Genomic DNA, 17,719 nt, shown 5'->3' on the forward strand with positions numbered 1-17,719 from the left:
AATCATGACAGGAGCCAGGAAAGTTAGAACGGACACTGATAATCCTCATGTTGGGGTCACAGACCATCTGGACATTCAAGGAATGGAAATGCTTTCTATTCCTATAGATCTCCTCACAAGCTTGAAGTGGTCTTACAGCAACATGGGTACAGTCTATGGCACCTAGGACATTGGGCATCCCAGCCATCCTATAGAAATTTGACTTGATAGATTGCCATTCTTCAGGGGTAGATGGCAAACAAACATATTAATGAAAAATAACCATCATAGCCCCTATGACTTTGGATAAGTGGCATGAAAAAGCAGATTGACTCATTCCAATAATGACGCTAGAAACTGCCTGAAAGGAGCCTGTTGCAAAAAAATGCAATGCAGCTAATAGTTTCAGAAGTCCCGGAATAGCTTGTGAACGAGCCGTCATCGGCTCCAAATGATCTTCAATCTCTCGATACAGGTGTAATATGGATTCACGATCAAGCCGGAATCTTTGTATGATCTCTCTGTCAGAAAGGCCGTGCAAACCAACCCGTGGAAGGAATACACGGGGGACACGAACTCTCCTTCTTCGAACCATACGATTAGCGACATTTCCAGTATTCTGTCTTCTAGCCCGGATTTGCATCACACGGAGAATAAACAAATACAGAATTCTCTCCATAGCTGCTGAAATGAACAATGTAAGTACAATGCTGATATTACTGCCTTTTATATATGTCTATACTGGCGTCTAGAGTGACTTTCCTATTGTTTTGTACCTTGCCCGCCACCTAAAAGGTGGCGAGGCAAAAATAACGAGGTGGGGGCGAAGATTGACGCGAGCGGACAAATAGATTTTTTAGTACATTTGTTTTTGGCGAGTTGGTGGTCAAATGTGTCTAATTACAGTGAAAAATGGAGAGGTAGCGAGGTTTGGCAGATAAGTACGCTCGCAATTTTAAAGATGCGAGTTTTAACATAATTGACGGCTTTGTACATATCAGTTTGCGAGTTTTGACGCGAGATTTGTTGCGGGTAGCTCGCTGACTGCTTAGTACATGGAGCCCCAAGTCTGTAAATGTATCCAGCATTTATTGTTAAGAAACAGCAAATTAAATAGAGATTGACAGACAGACAGATAGATAGATAGATGTAAAAAAAAAACTGTTTGCACAAAATAAATATTCTAGCATACAAGTTACCAATTGCAGCCATAATCTTTCCGTAACTGTTTTAAACCAGTAGCAGTTTATATATATATATGTTATTAACTTTACATTCAAAGATAAATTCAAAGGATCGAGATATGTAGTCAGTTGTTTGAAGTGATGTGTCCTCTAATTCAACGCTGTATGGAGCATTGAAATATGGAGACTCCAACAAAAAAAAAAAAAGATTAAGCAGTTAATTAGGAAGGTTAAAGTTCATGCAGAAGAGAAGATAGCACAGTTAGTAAAACATGGGGACAAAACATTCTTTAGATATATCAGTGAAAGAAGAAAAAATAAGGTAGGAATAGTAAAATTGAAATCAGTTGCTGGTAGACTAATAAAAAGAGATAAGCAAATTGCAGACTGTCTCAATGATTACTTCTGTTCTGTTTTCACAAAAGATTGTGAAGATAGGGGGCCCGATATGCAGCGTCACCCACAAAAGCCGGCAACGCCAGATTTTGCGCTCGTTTGGTATCCTATATACAGCTTAACATAGAAGTTACGCTCGTATATTTCTGCCTTCGCCTGTAGTTTTTTGTCCCATAGACTGATATACAAAACACGTGCAGTAGCTCTTATTCTATTGGCTATTCAAATCAGCCAATAAAATTACAGTAGCTCTCATCCGATTGGCTGATTTGAATTTGAAGGCTCAAATCAGCCAATAGGAATTCAAGGGACGCCATTTTTAATCGCGTACCTTGAATTCCTATTCAGTGTACGGCGGAGATCATATGAAGAGGATCCTCCAGGCTCCATGGCTCCGCGGTCTTCAGTTCCAGAGTCGCCGATCTTCAATTCCACAGTCGACGGTCTTCAGCTCCGCGGTCATCGGTCTTCAACTCCTCCGCTCCACGCCGGTTGGTTTCTGGAAGAAGAAGAGGTCGACACTTGGAAGAAGACTTCACCGCCTGGAACAGGACCTTCTCTGCCGGTCTTCAGGACAGGTAAGGACCACTTGGGGGTTAGACTTAGATTTTTTTAAGGGGGGATCGGGTGGGTTTTAGAGTAGGGGTGTGTGGGTGGTGGGTTGTAGTGGGGGGTAAAAGAGCTGATTACTTTGGGGCAATGCCCTGCAAAAGGCCCTTTTAAGGGCTGGTAATAGAGCTGATTACTTTTGTAATTTAGTTTAGGGTAGGGAAATTTTATTATTTCGGGGGGCTTTTTTATTTTATTAGGGGGCTTAGATTAGGTGTAATTAGATTAAACTTCTTGTAATACTTTTTGTAATTTAGTGTTTGTTTGTTTTTGTAATATAGTTTAGTTTATTTAATTGTATTTTAGTTTAGATAATTGTAGTTTATTTAATTAATTTATTGATAGTGTAGTATAAGGTGTATTTGTAACTTAGATTAGGATTTATTTTACAGGTAATTTTGTAATTATTTTAACTAGGTAGCTATTAAATAGTTATTAACTATTTAATAGTTATTGTACCTAGTTAAAATAAATACAAAGTTACCTGTAAAATACACCCTGTTCCAAATTATTATGCAAATTCTATTTCAGTGTCACAAAGATTACATTTTTTTTTTCAGTTTAACTCATGGATGGCATTGTGTCTCAGGGCTCTTTTCATCACTGAAAACAATCTCGGACACCTGTGATAATTAGATTGCCAGATGAGCCCAAGTAAAGGAAAAACTACTAAAGGAGGGTGTTCCACATTATTAAGCAGAGCACCATTTTCAAGCAATATGGGGAGGAAAAAGGATCTCTCTGCTGCCAAAAAGAGTGAAATAGTTCAATGCCTTGGACAAGGTATGAAAACATTATTATAGATATTTCACGAAAACTTAAGCGTGATCATCGCACTATTAAGAGATTTGTGGCTTATTCAGAGCACAGACGGATTTGTGCAGATAAAGGCATATTGAGGAATATTTCTGCCAGATCCATGCATCGGATCAAGAGAGCAGCTGCTAAAATACCATTACATAGCAGCAAACAGATATTTGAAGCTGCTGGTGCCTCTGGAGTCCCACGGACATCAAGGTGTAGAGTCCTCCAGAGTCTTGCAACTGTGCATAAACTTTCCATTTGGCCACTACTAACCAATGCTCACAAGCAGAAACGGCTGCATTTGGCAGAAAAATACATGAAGACTAATTTTCAAACAGTCATGTTCACTGATGAGTGCCGTGCAACCCTGGATGGTCCAGATGGATGGAGTAGTGGATGGTTGGTGGATGGCCACCCTTTTCCAACAAGGCTGCAACGTCAGCAAGGTGGTGGTAGAGTCATGTTTTGTGCTGGAATCATGGGAAGAGAGCTGATCGGCCCCTTTTGGGTCCCCGAAGGTGTAAAGATGACCTCTGCAAAGTATGTGGAGTTCCTGACTGACCACTTCCTTCCCTGGTACAGAAGGAAGAACTATGCTTTCCATAAAAAATCATCCTCATGCATGACAATGCACCATCTCATGCTGCAAAGAATACCTCTGCATCAATGGCTGCTATGGGGATAAAAGGAGAGAAAGTCATGGTGTGGCCTCCATCCTCCCCTGACCTCAATCCTATTGAGAACATTTGGAGCATCCTCAAGCAAAAGATCTATGAGGGTGGGAGGCAGTTTACATCCAAACAGCAGCTCTGGGAGGCTATTCTGACATCTTGCAAACAAATTCAAGCAGAAATTGTCCAAAAACTCACAAGTTCAATGGATACAAGACTTGTGAAGCTGCTATCAAATAAGGGGTCCTATGTTAAAATGTAACGTGACCTGTTAAAATGTTTAAAAAGTTAAAATGTTGTTCAAAGTTTGATTGAAATAGCTTTTGATTTCAGTAAATATGCTGCAAACACAACAAATGAAAATGTTCAGTTCTTTACAACCTATAAAGTGTTTTAAAACTTACTGTGCGTAATAATTTGGAACAGTGCATTGTACGTTTTTTATTTTGGAAAAAAAAATAGTTATCATTAGGAAGTTTGTTCAATAAAATTTGAATTGTACTCTTAATAGTTGATAACATGAGAATTATGCTGACTGTTGTTTACATCAATTATTTAGGTAAATGAGAAATATATCATTGGCATAATATTTATTTAGTATTTATTTAGTATTTAGTTTTAAATAGGAATAATTGAGTTAATAATATTAATATTATTTAGATTTATTTAAATAATAATTAAGTTAGGGGGTGTTAGGGTTAGACTTAGGTTTAGGTGGTAATATATTTTATGTAGGTGGTGGCGGTGTAGGGGGATTAGATTAGGGGGAAATATATTTAATATAGGTGGCGGCGGTGTAGGGGGATCAGATTAGGGGTTAATATATTTAATATAGGTGGCGGCGGTGTAGGGGGATCAGATTAGGGGGTAATATATTTAATATAGGTGGCGGCAGTGTAGAGGGATCAGATTAGGGGGTAATATATTTAATGTAGGTGGCGGCGGTGTAGGGGGGTCAGATTAGGGGGTAATACATTTAATATAGGTGGCGGCGGGGTCCAGGAGCGGCGGTTTAGGGGTTAATACTAGGATAGGCTTATTGCGTTGTGGGGGGTTGTCGGTCTAGGGGTTAATACATTTATTGTTAGGAGTGAGAGGGGGGATTGCGGATAGAGGGATATACGTGTCGGGCTATTTTTGGGAGGCGTGTTATACAGTTACGGGAGATTTAAAAGTTTAGTTAGTTTTTTTAGGCGCAGGCAGTTTCTAAAGTGCCGTAAGTACTTACGCTTATTTCTGGACATCGCTAGTTTGTCCGACTTACGGCACTTTAGCAACTGCCGGCGGGGTATATTGGATACCCCGATGTGTGAGGTGAAACTACGGGCGGGGCGGGTTCCCTCGCTTGCGCCGAAAACTACGCTGTATATCGGATCGGGCCCAGAATGTCTACATATTAGACAAGGGTGAAGCAGTTGATGTAACATATCTAGATTTCAGCAAAGCATTTGACACTGTCCTACACAATAAACTAATTCACAAACTCTATCTCCTTGGTCTAGACTCAAAAATTGTGAACTGGGTGGAATGCTGGCTTAAGGACAGAAAACAAAGTGTCTTAGTAAATGGAGTTCATTCAGCAGAGGGGGCTGTTACTAGTGGTGTTCCTCAGGGGTCAGTTCTGGGGCCTGTTTTGTTTAACATATTTATCTGTTATATCAGCAAAGGGCTACAGGTAAAAGTATGTCTGTTTGCAAATGATACAAAAATTTGTAACAGAGTGGATGTTCCGGGGGGGGGGGGGGTAGACAAAATGAGAAGTGATATACAACAATTGGAGGATTGGACAAACGACTGGGATCTAAAACAGCAAAGTGTAAAATAATGCATTTAGGGATGAAAAATCTAAATGTTAATTACAGACTCAATGACACTTTACTGACTGTTACAGATGAGGAACAGGACTTGGGAATTATTATTTCAGATGATTTAAAACTTAGTAAACAATGTAGTAATGCAGCGAGTAAGGCTAGCAGAATGATTGTATGTATTGGTAGAGGTATTTGCAGCAGGAATAGTAAGGTTCTTATGCCACTTTATAGATCATTAGTTAGGCCTCATCTTGAGTATTGTGTGCAGTTCTGGAGGCCATTCCTTCAGAAGGATATTAACAAACTTGAATCTGTGCAAAGGAGAGCTACCAAAATGGTACATGGTCTAAAAAATAAAACTTACCAGGATAGGCTCAATTACCTAAATATGTAAAGCTTAGAGGAGAGAAGGGAAAGAGGTGATATGATAGCAACTTTCAAGTATGTTAAAGGGCTTAGTAAAACTGAGGCTGTGGGTATTTTACATAAAATGGAAAATTCATTAACAAGGGGCCATGATCTCAAGCTGAAGGGTAGTAGATTCAGGAGTAATTTGAGGAAGCACTTTCTTTACAGAAAGAGTGATTGATTTATGGAATAAACTTTCTCAAGAGGTAGCAATGACAAACACTGTCGGGGACTTTAAAAATGCCTGGAACAAACATAAGGCTATCCTACAAACTAGATAAGTTTATACTGTTAGGTATTATCGGGCAGACTTGCTGGGCCTATGGCTCTTATCTGCCGTCAATATCTATTTTTGTTATGTTTCTATGCTTCTATAAATTACAGATAAAGACCAAAATGAATGTTTATATGATATTATGATATGACAAACCTATCTAAGTTATAGCAAATCTAAGTGTATCAAATTATTACAAACACATGATTATTCATATAAAAGATCTATCTGCACTCATTGACATGCAAGATAGAACTCACATTTGGGGATGGTCAATGTTTTTAGATCACCTGCAGGTCTCTAGGCAGGATGATCCTTCCATCATTGCAGCCCCTTTTATCAACTCCATAGATAGAAGGGTCAAACTTACTCTAAGTGCAAAATCCAAATCTTGTCATCTATACTGGCTGTAGTGTCATAAACACAGTTGCTTTGACAAACCAAGAAGACAAGCTCCAGAATTACCTTCTCACATCAACTCTTTGATATCAAACTCCTTTTGCAATCCACTATTATAAACTTCACTGCTATGATTTTTTTTCTTACACAACATGGAGTCAGAACAAATTCAAATAATTCTTTGTTGGACCATGGCAAAAATGGGCAAGCACTGGAACAAATAAAAATAGTATCTAATCTTTATTTATAACAAAATCTTTGAGAGTTTATAAAAAAAATATCAAAAAGTCAACTTGCAAAAAAAGCGTTCGCTGATGCATTTTGGCAGACATCATGATCTTAGCCCATGCTCACAAAATGTAATATGCACATTTAAAATGTTATCTCTATTAGTATTGGTTAAAAACAACAATGTCAGGCCCTCTCATATAACTATATTTATATTATCTAACCTTTATCATTACAAATATTTTATCCAATATATACAATCATATATACATATTTTTTTTTTTATTCTTTTTTTGTTGAGGTTTTGTAATAATAAGATAACATACAATGACAGCCTTATAACAATAAGGATACAAATAACATTTTGCAATTAACATTGTCATATGCAGAGAAAATAAGAAAAGTTAAAACTGAAAAAGAACACAACAATGTATGTCAACAAATAGGCTTATCTAACCTCCATTTTCTGAATATAATGGCTTAATTGGTTGGCTAGTTGGATGGCCACTTATGGACCATTTAGTCACAAGAAACTGAAAAAAGCACTTGGTAGCCAAATTGGCAGCCACTTGTGGGCTTCGGAATAGCCAATAACAATCAGCGGGTAAGCACCGCTTAAAGTCTGGGTTATTGGACTAAAGCATATAGTAAGGGAGAGGGGAAATATCAACAGGTAATAGTTGTTCAGAGTAATGTGGGGGTAGGGTGCAGGATGAGGGGAGCAGAGCCTTTTAATTTGGTGGAGCGTTATGGCATAGAAAGTAGGTTAAAGGGACAGTATACACTCATTTTCATATAACTGCATGTAATAGACACTACTATAAAGAATAAGATGCACAGATACTGATATAAAAATCCAGTATGCAATGGTTTAAAAACGTACTTAGAAGCTTTCAGTTTAGCTCTGTTGAAAAGGCAGTTGGAAAGCCCACTGCAAGTGGGAAATAAGACACTCCCCCCTCCCTCTTCTTTTGCATATGAAAAGACCCTTTACACAAACAGGAGCAAGCTGGAGAAGGTAGTTGACAGTATTCAAATAAAACTTTGGGGCTTGGTTAGGAGTCAGAAAATCAGAGCAATGTTATTTAAAAATAAGCAAAATTATACATTTTTTAAAAAAAAAAAAAACTTTATGGGCTTTACAAATAGATCATCTACAAAACATTTATGCAAAGAAAAAATGAGTTTATAATGGCCCTTTAAGGCCGTATATACATTGGGGCAAGTTCTAAAAGGGATGACTTTCTATATGTCCATCAGGGAGGGGATAGAAATAGCTCAATCCAGGGGTATGCCCTTTTTAATAAAAAAAAAAAGTATTTGACATAGAGAGAAGAAGAGGGTTATTGCATCTAAAACTGCTAAAGGTGAGGCATATTTATTAAGCTGTGATACAACTATATAAATAGTAGTAAGTAGTCTGTAATAGCAGTAACAACCTGAAAAGGTTGAATAGTATATGGGGTGTAGGTCACCTAAGTTAAATATGAAGTAGCAGTAGTAGCTATACAAAAATTATGCGGATGCAATAATGGAACATTTTGACATATGATGCCAATACACACATTATGAACTTGTCCCCGGGCACTTTAAACTAGCTGAAATTCTATATAGTTTAATCCCCAGTCATATGGGGTGTACAGTTCAGATTTAGGAACCTAGGGGATAATCTTATAAGGGGGAGAAGGTACTTAGTTTGTTAGATTGCTAATTTAAGGATAAAATAAGAGGGCATATATACAAAAGAGCATCTCTTTGCTAATGTAGAGGCGTCAAGAAGCCGCATATACCAGGGAGGCACCTCTCTGGCACCTACAATATGAATGTTATATATACTATCCAAGTGTATCTGTGAAATGCAAAATAATCTTAAAATATATCTGACCATAGTAGTAAGCATAATATAACCAATAACTCTAGAGGAGTACTCCACATTATAGTAGATGCAAGATAAACAAATATAAAATGAAACCTTTGGTCTAAGCTATCTGCAAACTTCCCTTTGTCCAGGATGTTAATGATATAACTCAGAAAGTGCGGGCTAAATGTAGATTTTATATGAGGATATAAGTAGTATAATTCTCACCTATTAATTAACTAAGGGCAACATTTTTATAGGGCTTACGTGTTTAAGAACAGTTTGCATAACTCTAATGTGCAGAAATAAGTATGTATTTTAAGTCTATAATTGGAACGTAACCGCAAGACTAAAATTGATGTCAGAAAGACTCACTTGGGAATGACTAATGTCACATCATGATGAGGCGCTAATGGGTATATTACTAAATGAATCAGTGGATTATTACATTGTGGGGAGAGGAGGCTAGCGGACTGATGGCCTGACCAACTGCTTGAAAAATATAAGCTATGTAGGGGAAACTATGGCGTATCCTGGTTAACTAGCTAAGGCCACCTACTCTAATATAATTCCATTTTTTGACCTCAAAGAAATATATGTTGGAGAGAACACACGGGGAAACATGCTATATTGGCTATAAGGGTGCTAAGTCTACTCATAGTTTTTAGCAAAATGATGGGGATATATAAACCATATAATCCTAGAAAAGAGTGCCTTATCTTAAATGACCCAACATTAGCTCCCATATTAATGATAAAACAGTAAAGCAGGTAGCAGAACTATTAGAATATTTGTTAGCTCAACATGCAGAGTCACTCCATTCAAATGTCTAAAGTAAGGTGAAACATAAAAGAAATCGAATCTTTACATATGACAAAATGACCCCTAGTCACAGGTGCTGGAGTGTATGCTCCATGGTATGCAAGGGTAACTTAAAGTAGCTGCACATATAGATATGGGAGCTTAGGAGAAGGGAAGATAAAAAATGATAAAGCAAATAGGATATTATTTTCTGAAGTAAGTCAGCCATGTCAAGCCCACGTAACAGTTAATACCTGCAGTAATACAAACAGCAGCTAGGAAATGGGTTTAGGGGTAACTGAAGGGAGTTCTACATAGATATAAACATGTATCAAGACAAAGATTAAAACTAATTTTGTAAACTATTTGTACATGTCAAACCCAGCTAACATATAGGAACATGATAAACATTGACTTAAGCTTGGGTGATATATAGTCCAACTTAGTGTACTTGAAGAGTCTTTTTAGGTCAACCCACTCCAGCACATAGAGAGGACAGCTCCAGCTTGTTGCAAGCTAACGTGGGAGATATGTCCTTGAGAGCACTGAAATTGAAATCTCTCAGGTAAGTGGGTTACTGCAAAAGTCACATGTCCGGCAATCTGAAGGCAAAGAAGCTCTGAGTCCCAACCCAGGAAGTCGGCAGCACCTCCCCGCCAAAGACCCAAGATAAATGATCATCTTTCTGCTTCCCCTCAAGACACAAGGTAAAGTGTGTAAAGCATGGTATAAGCTGTATGCATGTGGCTAGTAAAGATGGCTTAGCGCTCGGTATGCCAGCGCACATGAGTATATTCTTCTGCGTGTCACCAGCGTGAGAGAGTGACCAGCTGGTTAGGTCATATGCGGTATTGGCCGCACTATGATCTCTTGAATCCCAGCCCGGGGTTCCTCCATTCTTTACTCCCTGTGGTGTGAAGCACTGCTGAACAGGAGATATGTCCACTGACAGTCCCGTAGGTTCCGGATCTTCACTAGTGAGGTAGCCAGTGTGATCCTGTGCGGGTACTCCCCTAATAATGGCGGAAAGATCGTCAAACCCTCTGTCGAGCTTGTTTGAAAGCTCCATTAGAAAAGCATAAATATCTGAGTGCTCCATCTTGTGCCAACAGTACCGCGATCCTGCAGAACCCTACTGTCTTGGGAGGCTTTAGTTAAGTTAGCAATTGAAGGCCGGCGCCGCTCTTTATGGCAATCTAGTTCAATACTTCAAACAGCGCTGGAACAAAGTTATACTGATACCTAACTGTTCCTGTAGATATCAGGGATCAAGTATAAGTGCTGAGGATCATTAGTTAGATAGGATTCAGACACAATTTAATGCAAGTTTTTGCAGTAGATGTAGAGCTGCTAAGCAGTGCGACTGATCATGGCGCCGGCTGGACACGCCCCCCATATATACATATTTTAATACATTGGTGTAGATTCTACAAGATGAGTTTAAACAATGTAAATATTGAATCTACAAAGAACATTTTAAAAAATGTGATCCTGCATCTGGTATAAAGGAATATAATTCCATACCATGGTAGCCAAAAAAAACAAAAACAAAAAAGTAGAAAAGGGGGATACCAAATCTAATACCAATAGTTTAGGGTTCAATTCATGTGGGTATCTAGAATTCAGTTTACAAGTCCAAAATATTTCTCTTTTGCTTCATATTCTAAATCTATGAAACTTCTATGGAAATTTTTCAATTGCTGTCCATTTAAAAGTACTTGAAGTTGGATCAGGGCAAAAGGTTAGATCAGGGGTGTGGCAGAGGTGCCAATCCTGATCGGGAAAATATCTTCCTTTATTCTGGGCATTACATTTCTGGTAGTGATGGCTACATATTGTAGGTTACATGATTCATAAGTGATTAAGTAAATCATATATGCAGAGGAGCAATTTACACAAAAATTTAACTGTTTAATGTTGTACTATTGAAGAGAACACATTCCCCATCCCCAGATAATTACAACTTTTACTTAACATTTTCTTTTTTAATCTGTGCAATGGAAATAATACTTCCTATAGATCTATTTCCCCTATAAGTACATCTAAAATCCTGTACTGTATCTTCAAGGTCATCATCTGCTGCCCGTAGAGGAAAATGCCTACATAGAATTTTACAGAATTCATAATATTGTTCATTATAATCTGTAACAATGTTTAAATGCTCAAACTGACCTTCAGAATTTTTTTGCTTTCTATATATAGGCATACAGTATTTAAACTAAACTGGGATAATATCCACCAACACATTAAAATATTTTTATATGAGTGTACATATTCAGATAATATACCTCTAAATATAAACTTTGGAGAATATACCTTTAAGTTATAGTTAAATGTATAGAGTTAGTAATGTTTGTTTTTTAACCATTACTAATGCTTTAAATGTATATGTCACATTTTAAGAGTATGAGCTAAGGTTATGGTATCTGACAAAACATATCACCTTTGCTTTTTTGACCGACCCAACTTTTTCTGTGTACTCTCAAAGCCTATTTTTGTTTGATACCAAAAGAAAAGTTTAGCTATATTCAATGTCAATGAGTACAGATACATTTTTTTCATTTATTAAAACAAATCTTTATTAGGAATATCATTATAGCTACAATGGGAAGCTCAAATTACTTTATTTAACATACATACAATTGGTCAAACTTGTCATTGCAAAGCTTCTTATACAGCAATAAAATGCAGTTATTTATTGATCTAGGATATTTTTTAACCACAGTATATACCACCACTCTATCAAATTCCTTACAATACCTAGGAAATTAATTGTCCTTTTGATTCATGGATGCCTTTGAGCTAGCATTCTGAATATTTTATCCTTCTTTTATTGCTTTAGATGAGATAACATGTATGGAAGAGCACATCCACAAAGGTTAGTTGTAGTATATACTGTTTCAAAATTCTGAAAATACAAAAGTAGTATGTGACAAGCACAAATATACTGATTGTATTGAGGAAGACACAAGAAGCAGGAAGAAGTTTCAATAGTCTTTTTTAGTACCAATAAAAGAACAAGGAGAGTGGATATCAATTGAAAGAACACAAGGGGAGGAGCAAATATTGAAAATAATTGTGCGTAAGACCCCTAGTAAGTCTTCCCAACAAGCTGCATTTGGAACTAGAGGCAAACTTTCCCAGTGAATTTGTGCGCTATGGTAATTATGTTTAATTAGCTATTATTTTTGCTCACCTACATTTCCAGCCCGAGCTCGTTACTGATTTAAGAAACCTTTAAAAACCTGCAGTTCCTTCCATTTGTTGCTTTGTTATTTGTGTGTGAAGAACCTAGTAACTTGTTTTACTGTTTGTTTTGCCTGGCTTTATCTTGGACTGATTATTGAACTTTGTCTTTTGTCTTAATCCTTGTTCCTACTGATACCCTGGGTAATGACCTTTGGCTCACAAAATGTGGTTACACTTTTAGATTATTATCAGGCACCTCTTCTGCTATACTGACTGATCTTCTGTCTACTGGCCACAGCTTGCTCCTGACCTGAAACTGTGTTCTCGTCTCTGCATATCGGAATTAATTTTCAGTAATAGTTAAAACCTGTATTTACCATTGCATGATAACAAAACCCTGAAGATGGATTTAGTGGCAATGGCAGCAGCCAATTAAACATAATTATTAGAGTGCACAGATTCACTTAGAAAGTTTGCTTCTAGCCCCAGAGCAGATTGAGGAGAAAAACTTGCAATGTATTTAATATCTACTAATAACAAATGAAGAGAAGGTACTTATATATTGTCTGAATACATTGTAACCATATGGGGCACAGGGGGGCAGAGATCAACTCCAAAAACACACCTCCCCCAGGAGGACAACATGTAATTTTCATCCACTGTCAAGGCATTGCACAGATGATAACTGCATGTCAGATGATGGCTACACGTTTTCAGCTACCCCTACTAGGCATAAAGTGTCAAAATGCCCTTTACATTTATTATTAACAAATGTAAAAGATTTTTTACATTTACACACACACACATATATATATATATATATATATATATATATATATAAAAAACAGTATATGTATATATATATATATATATATATATATATATATATATATATATATATATATATATATATATATATATATATATATATATATATATATATATATAGTTTATACCAGCAGGCTAGAGTTGCTAAGCAAATGTTCTGAAATTCTAATTTTATTTTAGTACAAAGAAACAACTGAATTTATCAATTATTTAGGCAACTAACATTTTAAAAAAATGCTTGTGAGTTGGCTGTATGTATGAAATTGAGGTCTCGTCTATTGAAAACTGACAAAGTTGTAATTTTTTTCCTTTTACTTTTCTTTAACTGCTTTCAAATTCTTATTTTTGCATATGTTATAGTGGACTGTATTAGAGAGAAGTTCCTTCTTTTTTTTTTTTTGTTCTGTAAGGTTTTGAAGGCATTTTTATTATGCCGGTATCCTTCACAGGTGAACTTGTTCTTTGCACATAGAGATGAACAGATATTCGTGGCTCCATTGATTATAATTGAGCTGAACTCCCAACTCATAGCTGTGATAAGTGAAAGGTTCAAATCTCAATTCAAATTCAGCAATTTTCTAGTTGCCATGTTGCAGCAAGATATTAGCTTCACGGTTTTATTGAGTTTAAGCCATTAAATCTTAAGATAAGTATCTTTACACATTACTTGTTAAATAGAAAAGATTTATCAAAGACAACCATACGTACATATCAATCAAAGTATATGGCAGTATATTATTATTTTTTTAGTTTTTTAAAAAAAAAGGGGAAGGATGTTTCAAATAGAGTATTAAATTCGGAGTAAGATAAAATAGTTATGTGCATGTAAATAGGCATCACGCTACAGGAAAATACTGCATTTTTAAATGAATTAAAATTGTTTTCTTTTTTATCATCTTGTACCTCGAATGAGCTATAACAGCATGAGTCATTAGGCAGCATTCATTCAATTGCAATATCTATTTAAAGATTCCTAGCATAGCTAGCACCTCTATTATTAATAAAGAGCAAAAAAAAACACTGTTATGCAAAATGCAGAACATGGAAATTATGCATGTGTTATTTGAAATATCTTTATTCAAAGTTTTGTGTAAAATCAGGAGAAGCAAACACTTCTATGGTCTCCATTTATTATCAGATGGTTGAGGTTTTCTGTCATGAACACCATCTGTCTAGCCTTGTGGCAAGCGGGAAACAATACACTGCCCGCATTTAACAGCTTGTGCAATGCTGCTCCCTGCTTGCATGCAAGAGGGGGCTGTCAATCATCCTAAACGGATCAGATCAGGATGATTGATATCCACAACACTTTAGGTGGTGTAGAGGTTAAGTAGAAGCAGTCTTAAGATCACTGCTACTTGACTAGCATAACAGGCTCGCTTCTGAGAACCTGAAACGCTAGGGTTCCAAAGCTCCTGTTGCAGCTTAGTAAATGGTGTCCTGTGTGTGAAAGATGCAATAAAAATACTAAAGTGTGTGATATTTGTTGAAAATATTATAATCAGAATATGTTAATATAAAGGTTACTTCTGTCGATGCATTTATTGGAGTAAATAAGTAAGTAAAAAAATTAAAAACTGCTTGGATACGCTCATGCCTGGCCACGCCCGCTCATGCCCAGCCACGCCTTCTTCTGCCCACCGTCACCGTGCCGCAGAAGATCAGGTAGACTCTAAGGCCAGGTGTGTTTGTCCTCATGCTGTCTCTACTGCGCATGACAGCTTCGGACAAACACACTTGGCCTTTTATATTATAGGATACAGTTCAACACTAAAGAACATACATTTTATACTAACATACAATTAATACTGTCTTTCTGAGTAAATGTGCATTCTAAATCTGTAAAGATAAATAAGCTTATGGATTATAACATGAGAGCCCATAAAGAATAAAATAATATGCAATTGATTTCTGGTTGTATGTGAAACTCAGTATATACAGTAATTAAATAGCACATCTGTGCATGTTGTTTGGAACAGAGGATTCAGGGTAAGGATATAGAAATTTACTTCACAATGCCTCATATTTTTGCTTCTGACATCTTTAACATGGACTCCCTCGCCCTATTGCAGTTCTAATCCTATAACAGGGATAGAAGAGTACAGCAAGAGAATTCACTTGTGGACAGCTGTTTAAGTTTTATTAGACCTTATCAGCACATGGTAGATGTCTATTGTGGCATAGAGATATAGGGCGTTCCAGCCCCACCCTTACCCCAAATCCTCTGCTTTAGTGAAAATGTTGTGCACTTAGCTTTTTAAGGGGGAAAAGTTACAGATGTGCTAAATAAATAACTAAATGTTCCATGGAAGGTTTTTTCCTTATAATTTTACTCACCATAGCTTGGGTCTGGTGTTTCTTTTAAGTTTAAGGGGTCCATTTATCATAGTGTGGACGGACATAATCCGCTATAACGAACTATGTCTGCCGCACATCGATAAATGTCAGCATTTATCATTGCACCAGCAGTTCTTGTGAACTGCTGGTGCAACACCACCCCTTGCAGATTTGCGGCCAATCGGCCGCCTGCAGAGGGTGTCAATCAACCCGATTGCATTGGATCGGGTTGATTTTTGGCGATGTCTGTCCGCCGCCTCAGAGCAGGCGGACATGTTATGGACATGTTATGTCTTTAGAACGCTGCTTCATAACTTGTATTTCTGGTAAGCCTGAAGGCTCACCAGAAACACGGGACATCAAGCTCTGTTTGGAGCTCGATAAATAGACCCCTACGTGCCAATTCTTCCTGTTTATCTTGAGATCCAGCAGCAGAGCATTCGTTTGAATGTGCTGCGCAACTCAGGACTTCGGAATGCATAAATTAATGGATCAATGACAGAGTTACAAATAATAAGTGTTCCATTTATATTCACAAGTGACATAAAACATACACAGTAAGTATTATGACGACAAAGTCCATAGAGAAGAAGATGAAAAATAAATGGAGACCAACAACAAATAAATACACCTAGTAAAATGGTCAGAGTAATAGCACCTTTCATATTAGCCCTTTGATGTACTGAATTCCATTGTCTGGATAATGAAGTTATTCTTTTTGCATGGGCACGGGCTAGAAGAAACATGTGAATATAAAGACACACTATAACAAGTAGCAACAACATGAACACTACAATGAAGATTATTAGTGTAACTTTATCGTAAAAGAACATAATCATAGCTATCCCTCCTCCACTACAAAAAGTCCAAATTATAGCCAAAATTACAGACGCACTCTTCAAAGTCATAATATTGTGATACTGAAGTGCATGAAATATAGTAATGTACCTATCAGCTGCTATAGCAGATAAACTACATATTGATCCAAGCAAAGATATTGCAAATATCACATCTAGGACAATATCAACCTTTTTCTCAAATGATCCTTTATACTCCAGGTATCCCACATCAATACAAATAATGACAGTGGTTTCCAGAATTTTGTAAATACTGCACAACATGTCTGAAATAGCTAAGCTGCAAATAAACAAGTACATGGGCAAATGAAGGTTTTTATTTTTGATTATGGCTAGAAGCACTAAAAGGTTTTCCAAAACGCCAATAGATGAAATTGTGAAGAATACTTCATCTGGAACATTTACTGTTGTACAGTTTGTATCATTTGGAAAGGGTGTCGACACATTATTGAATGATGGATTGATACTTTGCACCAGTTGCTTCAATATTTCTGGTGTTCTATCCATCTTCGTTTTCTTCAGCTTTTGTCCTTAAGTGTTTCTTTTGTATTTTTGTGTATTTTTTATTTCCCTGAAAAAAAAATACAAACAATTAATAAACTACAGGAATTGTTTAAATGTTTTCAATGAGGTAAATAAAGATATATAGATCAGCTGCTACAAGAGTTCAATGGCAAATTCAACATATTTACATTTTGGAGTCACTACTTTTACATTTCATCCAAATCTGTTCAGCAGTTTAGGTTGCACAGCTGGGAACAATTCAACACCAATATTTCAATCGGTCATGTTAAAAAATTAAAAAAAAAAAATTAAATGAATGACAATATAGTACAAAGTTACAGTTTAAAACTATGAAACTCAAACAAATTAAATATGCTCATTTAAATCTCTTATGATGTCGATGAACTGTTTGAATGAAATATATAAAAAAATGATGTCAAATTAATACTTGCATGTCCAGAATGAATATTGTTTGTTAAATTTAAAAAAATCATGCAAATAATGATCAATCTTGAATTAATCTATGTCTTACTATTTTTTGGTCACATATATTTTACTTTTGTGAAGATTTTATTTAAAACC

The 17,719-nt window shown here is 36.5% G+C and overlaps 1 protein-coding gene across 1 annotated transcript; it reads right to left on the reverse strand.

The window, feature by feature from the left end:
• Positions 1-16,189: 16,189 nt before the first annotated feature.
• Positions 16,190-17,140, reverse strand: MC2R (melanocortin 2 receptor). The gene has a single exon (XM_053715855.1). It carries the CDS (start codon positions 17,138-17,140, stop codon positions 16,190-16,192), a length of 951 nt encoding a protein of 316 aa, XP_053571830.1.
• Between the last annotated feature and the right edge of the window lie 579 nt (positions 17,141-17,719).

Source organism: Bombina bombina, chromosome 5 (genome assembly GCF_027579735.1).
Source record: "Bombina bombina isolate aBomBom1 chromosome 5, aBomBom1.pri, whole genome shotgun sequence".
Classification (NCBI taxonomy): Eukaryota; Metazoa; Chordata; class Amphibia; order Anura; family Bombinatoridae; genus Bombina; species Bombina bombina.